The sequence below is a fragment of the Paroedura picta genome, chromosome 2 (genome assembly GCF_049243985.1).
Source record: "Paroedura picta isolate Pp20150507F chromosome 2, Ppicta_v3.0, whole genome shotgun sequence".
NCBI lineage: Eukaryota > Metazoa > Chordata > Lepidosauria > Squamata > Gekkonidae > Paroedura > Paroedura picta.
The window spans coordinates 176,951,909-176,972,053 of NC_135370.1; the positions used below are offsets into that span (position 1 = coordinate 176,951,909).

General features: G+C 50.1%; 1 protein-coding gene across 2 annotated transcripts in view; it reads right to left on the reverse strand.

The window, feature by feature from the left end:
* SYT16 (synaptotagmin 16) overlaps window positions 1-20,145 on the reverse strand; it is a 110,632-nt gene that overhangs the window by 10,608 nt on the left and 79,879 nt on the right. For both annotated transcript variants that reach the window (XM_077323914.1, XM_077323913.1), the window contains 4 exons: window positions 19,772-19,984; window positions 12,614-12,870; window positions 4,123-4,566; window positions 2,809-2,998 (listed from right to left, as the gene is read on the reverse strand). In XM_077323914.1, coding sequence (XP_077180029.1) covers window positions 2,809-2,998; window positions 4,123-4,566; window positions 12,614-12,870; window positions 19,772-19,984 — 1,104 coding nt within the window. The remainder of the gene's footprint in view (window positions 1-2,808; window positions 2,999-4,122; window positions 4,567-12,613; window positions 12,871-19,771; window positions 19,985-20,145) is intronic.

Genomic DNA, 20,145 nt, shown 5'->3' on the forward strand with positions numbered 1-20,145 from the left:
CAGTTCAGCTGAATTGTGGATTCTATAGCATTATCCCCTGCAGAGGCTACCTTCCACCCCAGACTCCACTCCCAAACATCCAGGTATTTCCCATCCCAGAGTTGGACACCCTACTTCGTGCCTTCACCTCTATATCTGTGAGCAAAGCAGAGACCATAAACAGACTGAAAGAACGCAGTTCAACCTGGGTAAACTCCAGCTTCTGGGACTCCTCATAAGAAGGTGCCATCTGGAGAAGGAAGTTCTCCATAAAGCATGGCAGAAGTTTGATCCTTGCCTTCTCTTCCCACGCAGCGCGATAAGATCGAATGAGCAAACAGGGCGGGGAGAGAGCAGATGAGGCGCGACACAAGAATGAATTTGCTTTGCAGGGAGGGATGCTGGCGAAGCCAAGCAAGGCTAATTCCGTTTTGTTATCGGCCCAGAGACTAGAGGCCCAGCCCTTGTTTGCATTCCAGCAACCCAGTGGCCTTGCTACAAAACAGGAGTCTAAATCTGGTTTGCTATCCAGCTGTTTTGCTGACGACAAACACTGGGTGTTTCAAGTTCCCTAGAAGCCCATGGTCCTGACCACGCTAGCCCCATCTCGCCCGATCTCAGAAGTTCAGCCCATATCAGCAAGGAAGTCAATTGGTAGGAATAGGTCACATGGACCTGCTTGACTCCTATTAGGCTTATCATTCCCCAGGTTATGGTGGGGGATCCACTGCTCCAGTCCCTGTTGCCCAGTGTCACCCTGAGAGGAGTTGGGAGAAAATTTTAACAAACTGGTGATGTCATATGCAAAAGACCTGAAAAAGGGAGCTCCTCCACCAAGAATTCCCCTGAGACTGACCAACCCAATAATACCTACAGGTCCCCCCTTCAGACACCTCCATGGCCTACACCAGTCTGACCTCTCTGGGGATTTATCTAAGTTATTCCTGTTATATTATTGTTGACCAAATTCATTGATGTTATGTTAATTTAAACCACTATTGGATTACTGTTGATGTTGTTTTTGACTATGCTCTACGCTTAGGGTCCTTTCATGTAATGCCCCACAACGTTGTATGTAAACCGCCCTGAGCCGTATGGGAAAGCGGCATAAAAGTCGTCAAGTCAAGTCAAGTCAAGTCAAGTCAATAAATAAATAAAGTATGTGCAGTTACATCACTTCTGGTGAAAACCCAGAAGTGACGTAAGGTAGTTCTAGGAATCGGCCAAAACTCTATGGTAAAATATTTCCAATACACTAAGTCCCCCTCACCCATTGCTGGTTGCCGTGGGAAACCTGACAACCCTCCTCTCTCCCTTTGTCTCTAACAGGTTGTCCCCGTTCTTAGCACCAATCCCGGACTGACACTCTTTGTATTCTGCTCTCTCGCACAAATTGCTGCTATTGTATTTGTTTAATGGGGCTAATGTTCTGCTGCTATAATCAGGGAAGGCGCAAGGCTGTAATTATCCCGCATGATTAATTGTGGTGGAAGAGCCATGAGGTATGTGGGAGGAGATCCTCCCCTCCCTTTTTTTGAAAGACAAATCCTGAACAATAGGCCACCCCCACCCCCAGCCCCCCACCCCCGCTGCCTTGAACCAAAGACATGGAGATGCAGGCTGTCCTTATCACTTGGTTCAGCCTTATCAGGGATTTACCCTGTCACCTTCTGAACAAAACACATCCCCTCTAACAGCGAGTGATGTCCTTCCCCTAATGCAAGTATGAGCATAAGAACATAATGAGAGCAGAGATGATAACATCTAACAGGCCCTACCTATCAGAATGATGCCCTAGGCACACGCTGGTTCTGGAAAAACAGGAGGCATACCAAAATGTAAATGTATTTATTCCAATCTTATAATTGTACCTGGGGGCCTAGCCAGTTGCACTTAGGAATACAATGGGCGCTAGATTGGGGGGGGTTGGGTGAAAGAACTCTGCAGATGGCCTCTCCGTCCCCCCCAGGACCTGGAAAGGCTGCAGGCAGCTGTTAGGGAACTCATTGGCAGGGGCAGCTCTCACACAGCAGGGATCTGCAGCCTCCGAGCCTCGGAAGGAAGTGGAAGGAGGAGGGGGTGGTCAGGGGTGAGGGGTGGAAGGCGATTGGCTGGCCAATTCCAAGTGATGCCAGCATATTGGGACATTCTTCTTGGTCCCGGTGAATGCAGCGGTGGTGAGTCTGGGTGGGAGGACTGGGGGACAGCTGTTTTTTTAAGTGGGATTTCCCCTCGCTTTCTGAAACCCCCCAAAGTAGGGGGAGCAACTCCAAAGTGGGGTTTTCCCCCAGCCCCAGCAAGGGCCTGGCATCCCTAGAGATCCCTTATAAACTAAGAAGCAGGCCTTCCAACTTCATTGGTTGGGCAGGTTCTTAAGGACACAGGCAGTCCTTCAGCTACGTTAGTCCCAGAATGCTGGGATGAAGGGGCGCAACGAAAACAAAGGGGCAAGCAGGCACCATTTTCCAAAAAAACACATTTTCTGACAGAGGGAAAGGAAGGAGCAAAGCATGATAAGGAGGCTGCCAAAAGCATGTTGCGAATTCCTGCCCGGGGAGGAAAGCCCAAACGTGGAAAGGCTAGAGTCGACTTGCAGCATCCAAAGGAAATCCAAAGTGAGGCTATACGGAGGTATGTCTCCTAATGCGGAAACGGTCTCAGTAGAAGGCAGCTTCATGAGCACACATGACTCTCAGAACTCAGCTACTGCAGGCTGAGGAAACAGTAAGCCCATCTTGGGCTGTTCTGTGGCAGTTCCAACCCGGACAGGAGATCAGTATAAGGAAAAGGGCCCGAACAGCCTAGAGGCCACGGAACGGTTCTACCTACCGGGCGGTCTGTTGATTGCCAAGTTGCGGAAGTGGCTGCCCTTGATCATCTCCACAGACAGCCGCCCTGTCGTGGCGTGGTAGGAGAGCCCCACCAGCAGCTCCGGCACCCCTCCGTGAGACAAGGACTGGGTCGAAGAGGCACTGTCACTGTGAGAGACGGCAGATAGGCTGACCTGGGAGCCTCCATGCTGCAGAGAGGGGGGAAAGAAAAGGAGGTCAGAAAAGAGAGCCAGTTTGGTGTAGTGGTTAGGAGTGCGGACTTCTAATCTGGCATGCCGGGTTCGATTCTGCGCTCCCCCACATGCAGCCAGCTGGGTGGCCTTGGGCTCTCCACGGCACTGATAAAACTGTTCTGACCGAGCAGGAATATCAGGGCTCTCTCAGCCTCACCCACCTCACAGGGTGTCTGTTGTGGGGAGAGGAATGGGAAGGTGACCGTAAGCCGCTTTGAGCCTCCTTCGGGTAGGGAAAAGCGGCATATAAGAACCTTCTTCTTCTTAAAAGAAGGTCAGGGAGAGTTCTTAGACTGATACATTCCTGTCTTTGTCTTTCTAGATCATTGTTATCACACAGCTCGAGGTGGTATACCAGAACATTGTGACACCCCTGTGGATTTTCTCAATGAACACCCTGGGCATTAGTAGCAAAAGCTGCTTATTGACATGAAGCTCATGATTATTCTTGCTGAAACTGAGCAGACAGGCAATACACTGAGCAATATAACCCCAGAACCCCCCCCCTCACACACACACACAAATATACAACAGGCAGGGTTCCCCCTGTTCCCAGGAAAAGTGTGCAAACTAGTCCTGTGCCCAGGTGCACATGACATCCTTCTTACAAGGCTGACTCCAGAAAGAAATGATGAAAACAAAAAAGAAAGAAGGACAGATGAATACAAGAAAAGAAAAGAAGATTGAATATAGGAAGGGAAGGGAAGGGAAGGGAAGGGAAGGGAAGGGAAGGAAGGAAGGAAGGAAGGAAGGAAGGAAGGAAGGAAGGAAGGAAGGAAGGAAGGAAGGAAGGAAGGAAGGAAGGAAGGAAGGAAGGAAGGAAGGATGGATGGATGGATGGATGGATGGATGGATGGATGGATGGATGGATGGATGGATGGATGGATGGATGGATGGATGGATGGATGGATGGATGGATGGATAGATGGATAGATGGATAGATGGATAGATGGATAGATGGATAGATAGATAGATAGATAGATAGATAGATAGATAGATAGATAGATAGATAGATAGATGAAAAGAATTAATGGAAGGGAAGGAGGGAGGGAGAGAGGGAGGGAGGGAGATAAACTTACGTGCAGGTTGCTCCTGGGTTCCAGGACCAGCGTCACCTTCATTTCCCCCTCCTGGTGGAGGTTCCTGAGATGGAAGAACCTCTCACCCATCATCCGCTCCTTGATCATTTTGCGCACGGCATACAGGCGGAACCGGAGGGCGTAGCTGCTCAACTCCTCAGGGGGCAGCTTGGTGAAGGTCATCTTGTCCTTGAAGGCCGGGTTGGGGCCTCTCTGGACGCCCGTCTTCCCCCTCTGTTTCTTATTGGGCATCAGGACCGTGTGCACCTGCCAGCTGCTTGCCCCGCTCCGGTCCTTGTCGGGGATGTCTTTCGCTTCCAAGACAGTCACCACCAGCTTCTGGATGGAGGGCCGGTAGTCAAAGAGGACATCTAGGTCGCCGCATTTGGAAATGGGCTCGCGGGCACTGGGGTGCACTGGGAGGGCTCGTGCCCCATCAGGGTCCTGGGAGACAAAAGCAAAATGTCACATGAAGCAAGGTGAAAAAATATCACAGAAAGGTGATCTTTACAGTGCTTCTAGACTCAAAGGTCTGCTCTTCTACCAGACCTATACGGTGACCGACCTTGTCCTACCAGTTACCAGCTGGTGGAGAAACCCCTACGTGTACCATCAAATTACACTCTGGGAATCCACCTGGATTTTACACTGGATGAAGAGGTGCTATTCTGCGTTATGGCTTCAGGGCATGTAACAACAACAACAACCTAGAGGGTCAACAAGAACCAATGGGATGAAATTGATTCAGAAGAATTTCAGCTTAACTTCCGGAAGAAGTTCCTGACAGTTAGAGTGGTTCCTCAGTGGAACAGGCTTCCTCGGGAGGTGGGGGGTTCTCCATGGGAAGTTTTTAAGCAGAGGCTAGTTAGCCATCTGACAGAAATGCTGATTCTGCGGACTTAGGTGGATTATCAGTGGGTGGGCAGGAAGGGATTGTCTCAATTATTGGCTCTTGTGGCCCTTTCTTGCATACCCAGGGAAATGCCGATTGCCACTTTGGGCTCGGGGAGGCAAATTTCCTCCAGGCCAAACTAGCCACGAATTCCAGGGGGGGGGGGTTGGGGGAAGCATCACCTGGCCATGGAATTGGGGTCCCTATGGTTGAGCAGGTAGTTGTGAATTTCCTGCCTTCTGCAGGGGGGGTTGGACTAGATGACCCTAGGTGCCTTCCAACTATGATTCTATGACTAATACTTTATTTCTAACCTGCCCTTTCCCAAAGACTCAGAATTGGTGACAACTTGTGAAATATATAATTTGTTAACAGTCCACAATTTTAAATCTTAAGTTTTAAAACTAGTTAATACAGATTTCTAAAACAGGACAAAAGCAAAACAAACAGGGAATACGGGGAAAGCGCTGTTGTTTGTCGTGAGGAAGAGGAGGACGGAGAGGTAGTCACAATTTGTCAGATGGGTTTAGGTAGGGAGGTCAGATGGGATTCTGATGTTCTTCCCTGGCCACAGCCAATTGTTAAAAAATGGTTAAGTTGTTAAGCTCAGACCTGGCGGAACATTTTATAGGTCCTGCGGAACTGCTTAAGGTTCCGCAGGGCCCTGATTTCAGCAGGCTGAGTGTTCCACCCGGTCCCAAAAATGCCCTGGCACTGGATGAAGCCCGTTTGACGTCTTCTGCTCCACTCTCTGGGCCTCCCATCAATCCAGCTTTTCTCAACTTTATGAATGTTGAGAACATTCTTCAAGCTTCGAGAAACCCCAGAAGCAGCGTAATCATGTAGAATGTGGTTGAGAAGCAGAGCTGTGTCCACACCCACCCTGGGCCCCTCCCGCCCCCTCCCCTGCCCACCCTCCTCCAGGCCCATCATTGGCCATTTTGGGGAGGGTAGAAAGGGACTGACATGACCACATAGGGTCTTATCGCCCAATAAACGTTTAACAATTTTTTTTAAAGATATTAAAAATGAATTAACTCCTGCCCAGTTTGGTGTAGTGGTTAGGAGTGCGGACTTCTAATCTGGCATGCCGGGTTCGATTCTGCACTCCCCCACATGCAGCCAGCTGGGTGACCTTGGGCTCGCCACGGCACTGATAAAGCTGTTCTGACTGAGCAGTGATATCAGGGCTCTCTCAGCCTCACCCACCTCACAGGGTGTCTGTTGTGGGGAGAGGAAAGGGAAGGCGACTGTAAGCCCCTTTGAGACTCCTTCGGGTAGAGAAAAGCGGCATCTAAGAACCAACTCTTCTTCTTCTTCTTCAGTAATCTCAGGGCTCTCTCAGCCTCCCCTCCCTCACAGGGTGTCTGTTGTGGGGAGAGGAAAGGGAAGGCGACTGTAAGCTGCTTTGAGACTCCTTCAGGTAGAGAAAAGCGGCATATAAAAACCAACTCTTCTTTTTCTTCAGTAATCTCAGGGCTCTCTCAGCCTCCCCTCCCTCACAGGGTGTCTGTTGTGGGGAGAGGAAAGGGAAGGCGACTGTAAGCCGCTTTGAGACTCCTTCGGGTAGGGAAAAGCAGCATATGAGAACCAACTCTTCTTCTTCTTCTTCTTCCATTTGGGAAGCCCTTCCAGGGCTGTCAAGACACCCCAGGGCTTCACAAACCACACTGACAAAGCTTCCATTAGACTGATGTGCACATGTGCCTCCTTTGTTTGTTTGGGTTTTTTTCTGCTGTTTCAACGCAAACTTTCTAAGCTCCCCTAAGCCCATCTGACCTTCCGTTTTACGCCAGGGATCGTCAAGATCTCCCTGCGTGTTCTGAAGACGGTCCGTCCGGTTAAGCCTCTCTGCCTTCCTATCAACCGTTTATTTTCGATTATACAACCCTGGCTGGCGGGGCAAGGCGGGGAGAAGTGGAGGGGAGGGGAGCGGCCCTGGAAGACGGAGGGAAGCGCCAGGTGCTGGGCCGACAGACTCCTGGGCGTGTTCTGTTTTCCGTGCAAAGGTGCTTTTTAATCTCAGGCTCGAATGGGTTGCTATAGAGATCGCTCCTTTCTATTTAAACACGGGCATGTGATGAGCGAGAACAGGGCGCACCGGGAGGAAAAAACCCAGGCTCAACAGCCGCCCGGCTTGTTTGCACCACCCACATCACAGGCAGTGGCCTGCCAGGCACCGGACAACCGACCGGTGCCCAACGCACAGCTACGCATCTGTTTTTGGAGTTCAAAGAAGACAGCAGAACAAAAAGGTGCATTGGGTTCTGCCTGAGCCACCACGGATGGTGTAAGTCAAGAAGAGGCTCAGACCGGGAAGAGATGAGAGGGGAATGTCTATGTGGACCGCTGTCCAAATTGACAGAAATGAATGGCTCTAAGTGGTCTGTGTTCTCTTGACTCCGGTGGGAATATAAGAAGAGATCTTTGGGTTCAGGCCAATGGTCCATCTAGCCCAGCATCCCATGTCAGACAGGGGCCAGCCAGTTCCTCTGGAGGGCCAGGAACAGGGCAGAGAGGCCGAGGCCTTCCTAAGAGCATCAGGAGAGCCCTGCTGGGTCAGACCAGGGGTCCATCCAGTCCAGCCTCCTGTCTCACACAGGGGCCAGCCAGTTCCTCTGGAGGGCCAGCAACAGGGCAGAGAGGCCGAGGCCTTCCTAAGGACATCAGAAGAGCCCTGCTGGGTCAGACCAGGGGTCCATCCAGTCCAGCCTCCTGTCTCACACAGGGGCCAGCCAGTTCCTCTGGAGGGCCAGCAACAGGGCACAGAGGCCGAGGCCTTCCTAAGAACATCAGGAGAGCCCTGCTGGGTCAGACCAGGGGTCCATCCAGTCCAGCCTCCTGTCTCACACAGGGGCCAGCCAGTTCCTCTGGAGGGCCAGCAACAGGGCACAGAGGCCGAGGCCTTCCTAAGAACATCAGGAGAGCCCTGCTGGGTCAGACCAGGGGTCCATCCAGTCCAGCCTCCTGTCTCACACAGGGGCCAACCAGTTCCTCTGGAACGCCAACAACAGGGCAGAAAGGCCGAGGCCTTCCTAAGAACATCAGGAGAGCCCTGCTGGGTCAGACCAATGGTCCGTCTTGTCAAGTATCCTGTCTCATACAGTAGTCAACCAGTTCCTCTGGACAGCCAACCACAGGAAATGAAGAGCGAGGACCTCATTAGAACATAAGAAGAGCCCTGCTGGATCATTCTATTGGTCCTTCTCTTCCAGCATTCTGTATGTGATGAGGATTATGCCACACATTAGCAAACTAGAATTTGTATTTTCACTTTCTGTTACCCTTTGGTGGCACAGGATTCGGATCTGAGCTGCCCGCAATTCCCGCCTCTGACCAGCACTCCTAGCGGCGCAAGTGAGCCGGGGAACCTGGGCCTGGGCTTGAAGTCTGAGGATACTGCCTCACCCTCTTTTCCCATTTCTTCCCCCAGCAATACTTGCTGAATATGTTATCTAACAAGGATGCGGGGAAAGATTCTTTGTTTTGGGTTGCGGGGCAGCGGGGAGATGTTAGAAAGGCCACATTCTTTCAAAAGTGCCCTTCGACACGTGGCTGGGTTTTTTAATTATGAAAATACGTCTATGCAGGAAGGGAAAGGAAGGGAAGGGAAAAAAGCCAACCTCACTCCAACCTAACAGCCAATTATGAGAACGGCCATGAAACCGTACTTGCGATTCCGATGGCAAAGGGTTGTTCTCTTATTTCTGAACAGGTGGGTGTTTGAATGGAGTGCTCGAGGCGCCAAAATATTTTTAGAAAGCCAGAAGCCAGCCTTCTACTTCAGACACACAATGCAGCTGGAAGAGAACCAAGCGGCAGGAAGACTGAATGGAAGCCGAGCATCTTCAGCCATCTTGCCACTTCTGTATATTATTTGTGGTTCTTTTCTTTCTTTTTTTTAATCCACGCTCGGGTCGGGGGAGTGGGAGGGCTGGGACTTTACTGGCATGCAGCTGTTTATACAGAAGTGCCTTGATGAGGAGGCTGCAGCCGTCTCTAGAAGATGCCATTTAAAACTCCCCCCGTGTTCGGTCTGTGATGAAAGGAGGCATCCTTGTAGCCCAGGGGAAATGAGGATCGCACAAAGCCAAACAGAAGAGTCCCCGTAACTTGTCGACGTGCTTGATTTCCAAAGAAGGTCGGGGCTGATGTCTCATCAGTCGAAACGGATCATGTGCTGGCAAATTCAAGAAGAACATGCTCTGTTCAAGGGAGGGCTTGGCGCTAACTTTGGGCTGATCCTGCGTTGAGCAGGGAGTTGGACTAGATGGCCTGTATGGCCCCTTCCAACTCTATGATTCTGTGATTCTATGATTCTAACTGCAGCCAAAGACTGCCAAACTGGGATGGGAGCAATCATTTCTTGTCGCATGCCCCTTACACCCCTCGGAGAAACTTGCAGTTGGACATACACAATCTGCTCAAGATCCCTGGGCCCAGGGAAGTCAAACTGGCCTCAACCAGAGGCAGGGCTTTTTAGGGCTTGGTCCCCAGCCTGGTGGAATGCTCTTCTGAGCGAGATCTGGGCCCTGCAGGACTTAAAATAGGCCTGCAGGGCCTGTACAACACAGCTGTTTAATGAGGTCTATGGCTGAGGCCTAGACTGTTTCTGCACTGGGGACTTCACTGCCCCAGCTCCTGTGCGGGAGCACAAATCCAGGGCGGACTGAGGTGCACCGGGCCAAATGCTCCACCATGCGGGAGCAGGAAGAGGTAGGGCAACCCGCCCAAACTCAAACTCCAGCCTGCAGCCCAGCACGAAACCTCCAGTGTATAAACGGTGTTTCCACTGAAATGCAGAAACCCTCTGGAGTACATCTCTTTTGTGACATCAGAGTAAGAACACCAATGGTAGCCAAAAGAGCCATGACAATCTGCAAAATCCCAAACCCCTCACCATCTTTGTAGCTCTCCTCTGGACATGCTCTAGTTTCTCTACATCTTTCTTCAACTGTGATGCCCAAAACTGAACTCAGTACTCCAAGCGAGTAAAGTGATAACATCCCCTCGCATGATCTGGACACTGTACTTCTTTTAATACAACCCCAAATCCCATTTACCTTTTTAGCTACTGAGCCACACTGCTGACTCATGTTCAATGTCTGGTATACTAAGACCCCCCAGATCCTTTTTACTATTGCCAAGACCAGTCTCACCCAATCCTATAGTGATACATATGATTTTTCCTACCTAAATGCAGAACTTTACAGGTTTCACTATTAAATTCATTTTAGTCCAGTTTTCCAGCCTGTCAAGACCATCCTGTATCCTGATTCTGTCTTCTGGTGTGTTTGATACTTATTTATTTATTTAGATTTCTAAACCACCCATTTCTTGGCAGCTCTGGGCGGTTTACACTGAACATTATATAGCTTACATGGAACATTATACAGACTATAACATCAAAACAATTTTCAATAAAGCACCAAAAGATCACAGAACCACATTTATAATATAAATAACAATTAACAGTAACATTGACAGAGTCATGGGCGGGTGTTCTGAGTCGGTCAGCCTCAAGCCCCTCCCAGTTTAGTGTCATCTGCAAATTTAATAAGTACCCCCTCTATCCCTTCATCCAAAGCATTTATAAATATGTTGAACAATTCAGGGCCCAAGACAGACCCCTGAGCCACTCCACTTGTTACTCCTCTCCAAAAAGATGACGAACCATTTGCAAGCACCCTTTAGGTGCAATCTGTCAACCTGTTCTCAATCCATCTAACAGTAATAGGATCCATACCGCATTTTACCAACTTGTCAATAAGAATATCATGTAGAACCTTATCAAAAGACTTAGTGAAATCAAGGTAAACTACATCCACAGCATTCCCCTGATCTAGAAAGGTAGTAACTTTCTAAAAAACAGAGTTAGTCATGTTGACTCTTAGTAATTACAGCCATCTGCTCTAGCTGCTCAAGGACTGCCTCTTTGATTATTTGTTCTAAAATCTTGCCAGTTATAGATGTCAAACTGACGGATCGGTATTTACCCAGTTCCTCCTTTTCCCCCTTCTTGAAGATGGGGACAACATTTGCCCACCTCCAGTCTTCTGGCACTTGACCTGTTCTCCAAGAATTGTCAAATATAAATAAATCTTGTTATTTTTAGCATTTCTTTCTAGCCTAAGCTCATACTGCGCGTCAGCTTTTCTAACATTCTCCCTACAAACATTGGTTATGTGTTTATATTCCTCCTTCCGTTTCCTAAATGAGTTTTTTTTCTTATTCAGTTCTTTTGAAAGCTGTTTGTGGAGCCACGTTGGCTTCTTTAGGTTCTTCCCAGTTTCCCTTCTCAAGGGAATTGTCTATGATTGTGCCTTGAGTATTTCACTTCTGAAACTTCCAACCTTCTTGGACTTCCATCTCCTTAGGTTTTTCCAACCTGACATAACTTTAAGTTTATTAAAGTTTGCTCCCTTGAAGTCCAGCCTGCGTGACTACGTACAGCTTTTCTCTTCCCCAAGATCATAAAGTCCAAAATCACAAAGTCATAGAATCATAGAGTTGGAAGGGGCCATACAGGCCATCTAGTCCAACCCCCTGCCCAACGCAGGATCAGCCCAAAGCATCCTAAAGCATCCAAGAAAAGTGTGTATCCAACTTTGCTTGAAGACTGCCAGTGAGGGGGAGCTCACCACCTCCTTAGGTAGCCTATTCCACTGCTGAACTACTCTGACTGTGATTTTTTTTTCCTGATATCTAGCCTATATCATTAAACTTGTAGTTTAAACCCATTACTACGCGTCCTTTCCTCTGCAGCCAACAGAAACAGCATCCTGCCCTCCTCCAAGTGACAACCTTTCAAATACTTAAAGAGGGCTATCATGTCCCCTCTCAACCTCCTTTTCTCCAGTCTGAACATTCCCAAGTCACTAGTACCAAGTTCACCCACAATTTTTACATCGAGTTCTTCTCTATTGGTGAGAATCAGGTCTAAAACTGCAGTCCGCCTGGTTGCTCATCCAATTATTATTCTGGGGGGACTCCACACACGCAAACAACACTCTCACTTTTCGGCTCTGGAACTGCCCTGACGACAACCATTTGTTTTGTAAACCACCTTGAGCCTGCTGTGCGAGATGGAGCAGCCATGAAATATAATAAATCTGTAACTATAGTGCCTCTATATATTTCGGGAACGGAACTAGGGGCGGTCCGCTATCCAGGACAGTGTCCGGGACACATCCGGCATCCAGATTCTGTTTCCGGCACGGCTGGCCAATCCAGGTATGGCCAGCACAGATTGGGCAGTGTTCGCCCCAAAACCCGGCCGCGAGGCGCACACCACCTCACAGCCACACACTCCCCGCCAGCCACTGATCCCTGCCCAGGCTGCCGCTTCACCCAGCCAGCGGCTTCACCTTCCCTTCCCTTCCCTGCCTCCCTCCACCTCCCCCTGCCAAACAATCCCCAGCTAGCGCCCGCTGCATTGAAGCATGCAGTGGGCTTTTAGCCTAGTATAATAATAATAACATTGTAGCAGGTGACCTAAGTTATCCCAGCATCGACATGATAAACACAACAGCAGCTGCCTTTGGAGAGGCCTCAGTGAGAATCAAAACACCCTTATGTAAGCAGGGTTCTTTATCCTACCTCCGGGCTCCAGGCCGACGAGCTATCTGTCGCGTCGATTCCATCGAAGGCCTGATTACTAAAGGCCGTTTCCATTTCCAAGCTCCCTTCGGTTTCTTGTCGGCTGAGGCTGGGCGTGGCGCCGGCCTCCATTTCGCGGTCTTTGGGTGGACCGGAGCCCCTGCTCTCCGAGGCGGTCCTCGAATCGAAGGAGAGGCGATCATCTTCGTGATAAGAGAAGTTGTCTTGGTAACTCAGTTGGCTGAAGCCGTCCAGATCTAACACATTCCAAGGAGAGAAAAATAATTTGGGGAGGGATTCACGTCGACACCTTTATCCTCCCTTGTGAGTGTGTTTGTGTCTTTTAACCCACCGCAGTCTGGATCTTGGATGTGGTCACTAGAGAGGAGATTTCTCAGTTCCTATCCTGAATACGGAATAAGGTAAAGGTAAAGGTATCCCCTGTGCAAGCACCGGGTCATGTCTGACCCTTGGGGTGACGCCCTCCAGCGTTTTCATGGTAGACTCAATACAGGGTGGTTTGCCAGTGCCTTCCCCAGTCATTACCGTTTTAACCCCCAGCAACAAGCTGGGTACTCATTTTACCGACCTCGGAAGGATGGAAGGCTGAGTCAACCTTGAGCCGGCTGCTGGGATTGAACTCCCAGCCTCATGGGCAGAGCTTTCAGACTGCTGCCTTACCACTCTGCGCCACAAGAGGCTCTTAGAATACGGAATATGCTGTGTAAAAATGATCTGTTCTAGCCACAATGCAAAAAAACGGGTCAAGTTAGTCCTTTAGTCAAGGCCTCAATGGCCTCTTTAGACATGGGTCTTGTGTCAGAGAATCATAGAGTTGGAAGGGGCAATATAGGCCATCTAGTTCAACCCCCTGCTCAACGCAGGGTCAGCCAAAAGCATCCAGGATAAGTAGCTGTCCAGCTGCTGAACAAATTTAGAGTCCAGTGGCCTCTTTAAGACCAACAAATTTTATTCAATTTTATCCTAAACTAATGTCCACATGAGCTTTCATGTGGACACTGGTTTAGGATCCTTTGGTTTGATCCTGCGTTGAGCAGGGGGTTGGACTAGATGGCCTGTATGGCCTCTCCCCACTCTATGATTCTATGATTCTATGGCCTGTATGGCCCCTTCCAACTCTATGATTCTATGATTCTATGATCTAGTTGCCCATTATTCTTTTCATGTGGACATGTTTATTGCACGCCAAATGGTTCCCATGCATTTCAATCTCAAATGAACACAAACAAATCCAAATGGCCATTTTTTTCCTATTTATCTCTGGAACCTGCTAGCCATTTTCATTCTGCTGCATGTTCATTTACTCTCACACTCTGTCTGTATGAACTGATTACTTCCATCCCATGACATTGTATCTGAGGAAGACTGCATGCGCACGAAAGCTCATACCTTGAATAAAACTTTGTGGGTCTTAAAGCTGCCACCAGACTCTAGATTTGTTCTGCTGCTTCAGACCAACATGGCAATCCACTTGAATCTGTCCAGCCGCTGCTTGAAGACCGCCAGTGAGGGGGAGCTCCCCACCTCCTTAGGCAGCCCCTTCCACTGCTGAACTAGACTCCTAGAATCCTAGAGTGGGAAGGGGCCATGCAGGCCATCTAGTCCCACCCCCTGCTCAATGCAGGATCAGCCTCCAGCATCCAGGAGAAGGATCTGTCCAGCCCCTGCTTGAAGACCGCCAGTGAGGGGGAGCTCCCCACCTCCTTAGGCAGCCCCTTCCACTGCTGAACTAGACTCCTAGAATCCTAGAGTGGGAAGGGGCCATCCAGGCCATCTAGTCCCACCCCCTGCTCAATGCAGGATCAGCCTCAAGCATCCAGGAGAAGGATCTGTCCAGCCCCTGCTTGAAGACAGCCAGTGAGGGGGAGCTCCCCACCTCCTTAGGCAGCCCCTTCCACTGCTGAACTAGACTCCTAGAATCCTAGAGTGGGAAGGGGCCATGCAGGCCATCTAGTCCCACCCCCTGCTCAATGCAGGATCAGCCTCCAGCATCCAGGAGAAGGATCTGTCCAGCCGCAGCTTGAAGACCGCCAGTGAGGGGGAGCTCCCCACCTCCTTAGGCAGCCCCTTCCACTGCTGAACTAGACTCCTAGAATCCTAGAGTGGGAAGGGGCCATCCAGGCCATCTAGTCCCACCCCCTGCTCAGTGCAGGATCAGCCTCAAGCATCCAGGAGAAGGATCTGTCCAGCCGCTGCTTGAAGACGGCCAGTGTGGGGGAGCTCCCCACCTCCTCAGGCAGCCCCTTCCACTGCTGAACTAGACTCCTAGAATCCTAGAGTGGGAAGGGGCCCTCCAGGCCATCTAGTCCCACCCCCTGCTCAATGCAGGATCAGCCTCAAGCATCCAGGAGAAGGATCTGCCCAGCCACTGCTTGAAGACGGCCAGTGAGGGGGAGCTCCCCACCTCCTCAGGCAGCCCCTTCCACTGCTGAACTACTCCGACTGTGAATCCCCCACCCCCATATTTAGCCAATACCGTTCTACTTGTTGTTTAAAGCTGTTACTGCAGATCCTATTGCCTGCAGCCAGCAGAAACTGCTCCCTGCCCTCCTCCAAGTGACAACCTATCAAATACTTAAAAGAGAACATTTAAGTCCCTTCTCAATCTTCTCCAGAATGAACATTCCCAAGTCCCTGAGCCTTTCCTCCTAGGGCTTGGTCCTCACTGCTCTCCTCTGCACCCTCTCAATTTTGTCCACATCCTTTTTAAACAGACACTAGACAGACTTTGCAGCCTTATTCCAATAGAAGAACTCTTTAAGTTGCGGGAATACCCCTTAGGCTGGAAGGAATTTTCTCCGGATTTAAGGTAGGATGGCCACACCACTAAATTGGCCTCATCTAACTTGCTGGAACCCTCTGCCAGCTGAGATCGGCCCTGTAAGAATTATTACTGTTCCACAGGGCCTGTAAAGCTGAGCTGTTCTGCTGGGCCTATGAATCACAGAATCATAGAATCATAGAGTTGGAAGGGACCTCCTGGGTCATCTAGTCCAACCCCCTGCACTATGCAGGACACTCACCACCCTCATCCACTGTCACCTGCCACCCCCTTGAGCCTTCACAGAATCAGCCTCTCCGTCAGATGGCTGTCCAGCCTCTATTTAAAAATTTCCAAAGGTGGAGAACCCACCACCTCCCGAGGAAGCCTGTTCCACTGAGGAACCGCTCTAATTGTCAGGTACTTCTTCCGGATGTTTAGATGGAATTTCTTTTGAATTCATTTCATCCCATTCGTTCTGGTCCGTCCCTCCGGGGCAAGAGAGAACAATTCTGCTCTATGGTTGACCATAGACACCTTCCATTGTTGTTAAACTGCAGAATCCGCCACCAGTCGGTATAATGGTGGCTGGAAGAGAGCTTTAAAAGACAATTAAACAGTTTCAATGAGGAGGGGTCCACCAGCGGCTACTAGCCCTGGTGACTGAACAGAGCTGCTATCAACAGAGGCAGTAATTCTTTCAATCCAAGTGCCAGGAGACAACATCAGGGGAGAAGCCTTGACTCCTGCCCCTATTAGTTGGATCTCCAGGGGACCTGGGTGTAAACTGCATGGAACTTTTATTCCAACCCCAGATCGATTCAGTCCCTGCCCTCTACACAGAATGCGATTTCTGTTTGGATTTTGGGCGATTTTAATTTTCCTTCTGCAGCAAGAAGGATTGTTCCGGAGTGACCCTACCTTTATTGTGCGATATCTCAGCCTGCTTTTAATCCTCAGTATCCAGATTTGGAAAGAAAGCTCTGTGGTAGAGAACCTCTGATAGGCTACACCTGGTCATGTGACACGCTTGCCTTAAAGGAGAAGCCCCTAATTTCTCTCAACTTCTGTCGGTCCTGGATTTTTCTTCCCTCCTCTGCCTTTTTCAATCCTCTCCCCACCCCCTCCAAGAAAAGAAAGAGGCTCCCTGCCTGGCTCCTCTCCCCTCCCTTCAAGAAAAGAAAGAAAGAGGCTTGGCTCCCCCCCCCCCACACACACACACACCTTCTGAGCCTCCCTAACCACGTGCAGAAGACTTTCCTGTTTCAATGGGAGGGGGGGAGGAAGAATCGCGTTCAAAGCGATCTGAATTCAACAGGATTGACAATGGAATAAAGAAAGTAAGTGCAGACTATGCCCTGGTTTGCCAGTATCTGACACAGGATGCTGGACTAGTTGGATCACTGGTCTGATCCCACAAGCTCTACTTAAGTTGGGTTCTGATCCCACAAGCTCTACTTAAGAGGCTGGAGAGCCATCTGATAGAGAGGCTGATTCTGTGAAGGTTCAAGGAGGTGGCAGGTGACAGTGGAGGAGCGAGAGGGTTGGGAGTGTCCTGCCCAATGTGGGGCTGGCCGTGGGCCTCCCGAGTCAGCACTTGTAGGGTTGCAGCCATCAATCCTCCGTCCACTTACACGGATTTTCGGCTGCACTGAAAAACCAGTGGGGCTCGTGTACGCAACAGATTGCCGCTCTGAAATTAACACACTGGTGCTTGACATATATTTGGAATGAAAGGACATCCATCAGAGCCATGGGATGAAAGGCAGGGCCTTTAAAAAAAAAAAAAAAGCTTAAAAATAAATAAATAAGTGGAAATGCCACAGACTTTTAGAATAGAAGTGCTTCTCTGCGGAGAAATCAAATTGCACACCTCCCACGTGTGCACCCAGTGCTTTACGGATTTGGCCTTCGGCCAGGGTTTCATTTAAGCGTCAAAAAAAAAATGTATCGAGATTATTGAGAAATGCAGTAGGAGGGGGGTTTTCACTGGGACTGAAGACTGCATAGCCCTGTGGCTTTCAAACCACAGGGTGGAAGGACCACAGGGTGCTGCGGGAACTGGCCAGGGGATCTCCTGAAAGACCGAACGGCAGGAAAACTTCCTGGAAAGTTCTATCCCCTGTGGCCTGCAGACAGGTTAAAACTGGGGCGCATTCAAGAGCACAGGACAGAGTCAAAAGTCGGGTCATGAACTGATCTGGAGGAAAACAACCTGCAAGGCAGAGGTCTTCTATCAAGTGTTCTGTCGAGGCCAGGATGTGTTTACTGTCTAATGGCTCCACCTCTATAGAGCAGCCAAACCCGATTACAAAAATCATATGATGCTGCTTGGGACGTATACTTTATTAGCACAAGCAACCGGTGTGGGTATTGTTTTACTGTAAGTTAATGTTTTTATTAAAGAGCCTCTTGTGGCGCAGAGTGGTAAGGCAGCAGGCATGCAGTCTGAAAGCTCTGCCCATGAGGCTGGGAGTTCGATCCCAGCAGCCGGCTCAAGGTCGACTCAGCCTTCCATCCTTCCGAGGTCGGTAAAATAAGTACCCAGCTTGCTGGGGGGTAAACGATAATGACTGGGGAAGGGAATGCCAAACCACCCCGTATTGAGTCTGCCATGAAAACACTGGAGGGCGTCACCCCAAGGGTCAGACATGACCCGGTGCTTGCACAGGGGATACCTTTACCTTTTAAAAATGTTTTTATTGGAATTCTTTTATTGGCTGTACTGGTTTTGGTGAGCCGCCACGAGCCAGCTGTGCTGGGAGCGGCAGGATAGAAATCCAGTAAACAAATAAAAAAATACAGCTCCTGGCCCCTACCTGGTGGAAGGAGCTCCCAGAAGAGCTGAGAGTGCTGTCAGAGCTGTCCCATTTCTGCAGGGCCTGTAAGAGGGAGATTGTCCACCAGGTGTTTGGCTGAGGACAGGTCAAGGAAGACCATGGGCCCCTCTTCCTTCTTCTCCATCCTCCATCTTTACCTACCCTCTGGAGGCGCCGGGTTGCAGGGGACAAGTGTGATTTAAAGGGGATTAGGTGTTGCAAAGACATTAGGTATGGTTTTGACCAGGGGTAGTCAAACTGCGGCCCTCCAGATGTCCATGGACTACAATTCCCAGAAGCCCCTGCCAGCATTTGCTGGCAGGGGCTTCTGGGAATTGTAGTCCATGGACATCTGGAGGGCCGCAGTTTGACTACCCCTGGTTTTGACCATTATTTTGTTGTTGTACACCGCCACGAGTTCGGTTAATAAATACAATAATTATTTTTTAAATGTCCTTTCCCTAGAACAAAAGCTTCACAGGTGAGAAGGGGCAGATGAAGCCGTCCACGGCAGGCAGGTCAATAACATCTCATGAAGCCCGTGCCAAAGGGACGTGGCTTTATTTCACCCGGCAGCAGGCTGGCACTCTCCCCATAAACACTGCCCAGAAGGACACGTTCCAGAATCCTTTGCAGGTGACACAAGAGGCAGTTTTAATAGGCAAAGTTTTTGACCAGGCTAGCCTGACCTTGTCAGATCTCAGAAGCTAAGCAGGGCTGGCCGGGTTACGATTTGGATGGGAAACCACACATGGAAGTCCAGAGTCAAGTCGTAGAGGCAGGCCAGGGCAAATCGCCACTGAACATCTCTTGCCTTGAAAACCCTAGGGCTGGAGTGGCCAAACGGAGGCTCTCCAGATGTCCAGGGACTACAATTCCCATGAGCCCCTGCTGACAGCAGGGGCTCATGGGAATTGTAGTCTATGGACATCTGGAGAGTCACCGTTTGGCCACTCAGCTGTGACGTTTTTGAGGCAATTCATGAGAGCCACTTTGGTGTAGTGGTTAGGAGTGCGGACTTCTAATCTGGCATGCCGGGTTCGAATCCCCGCTCCCCCACATGCAGCCAGCTGGGTGACCTTGGGCTCGCCACGGCGCTGATAAAGCTGTTCTGACCGAGCAGAGATATCAGGGCTCTCTCAGCCTCACCCACCCCACAGGGCGTCTGTTGTGGGGAGAGGAATGGGAAGGCGACTGTAAGCCGCTTTGAGCCTCCTTTGGGTAGGGAAAAGCGGCATATAAGAACCAACTCTTCTTCTTCTTCTTCTTCCAAGACTTTCGGCAGGAAATGGGCAGACGCCAGCAGAACCCTCCCATCGGTAAAACTTCCCAGCGAGAGCCTTGACAGAGATCTTTAACGCAGGATGCATGCTATACCCATCACTGAAAAATGCATGCAAGCACCGGAACTCTTGATTTGGCACGCTCATTAAAAAAGGAATTCTTCAACTGCCCGGCAGGGTCACTCCCTACAAAACTGGGATCGAGTTCAGGTTGGGTTGTCAGCTGTCTCGAGAAAACCACTTCACACTCATGTCGGCTGGAGCCGGGCCATACCTTCGCATTCCGATCCCTCCGTACTGTATTCCTCGTGGTTCGACAGCAAGCGGTTGAATTTCGGCCTGTGCTCGGAACCCGCCTGGGTCCCTTTTTCGGAAACCCCCGACCGGAAGCTCTGGGAGCGCGAGACGGAGATCTCGAACTGCTTAATCACCTCGTCGTCGCTGTCAGAGGACGTTGTCAGATCCTCGTCTTCCCCGTAACTGTTCACTGGGAGGAAAGAGGACACACACAGATATGCTTTGGACAGCTCGCGGTTCGGCATTAAGAGAAAACTGGGATCTTTCCCCGCCTCACGACAAGAAACAACGAAAAATGGGGCACAAGCCCAAAAGCCATGTTATTTGGCCATGTTTCCCAACCTGTGGGTC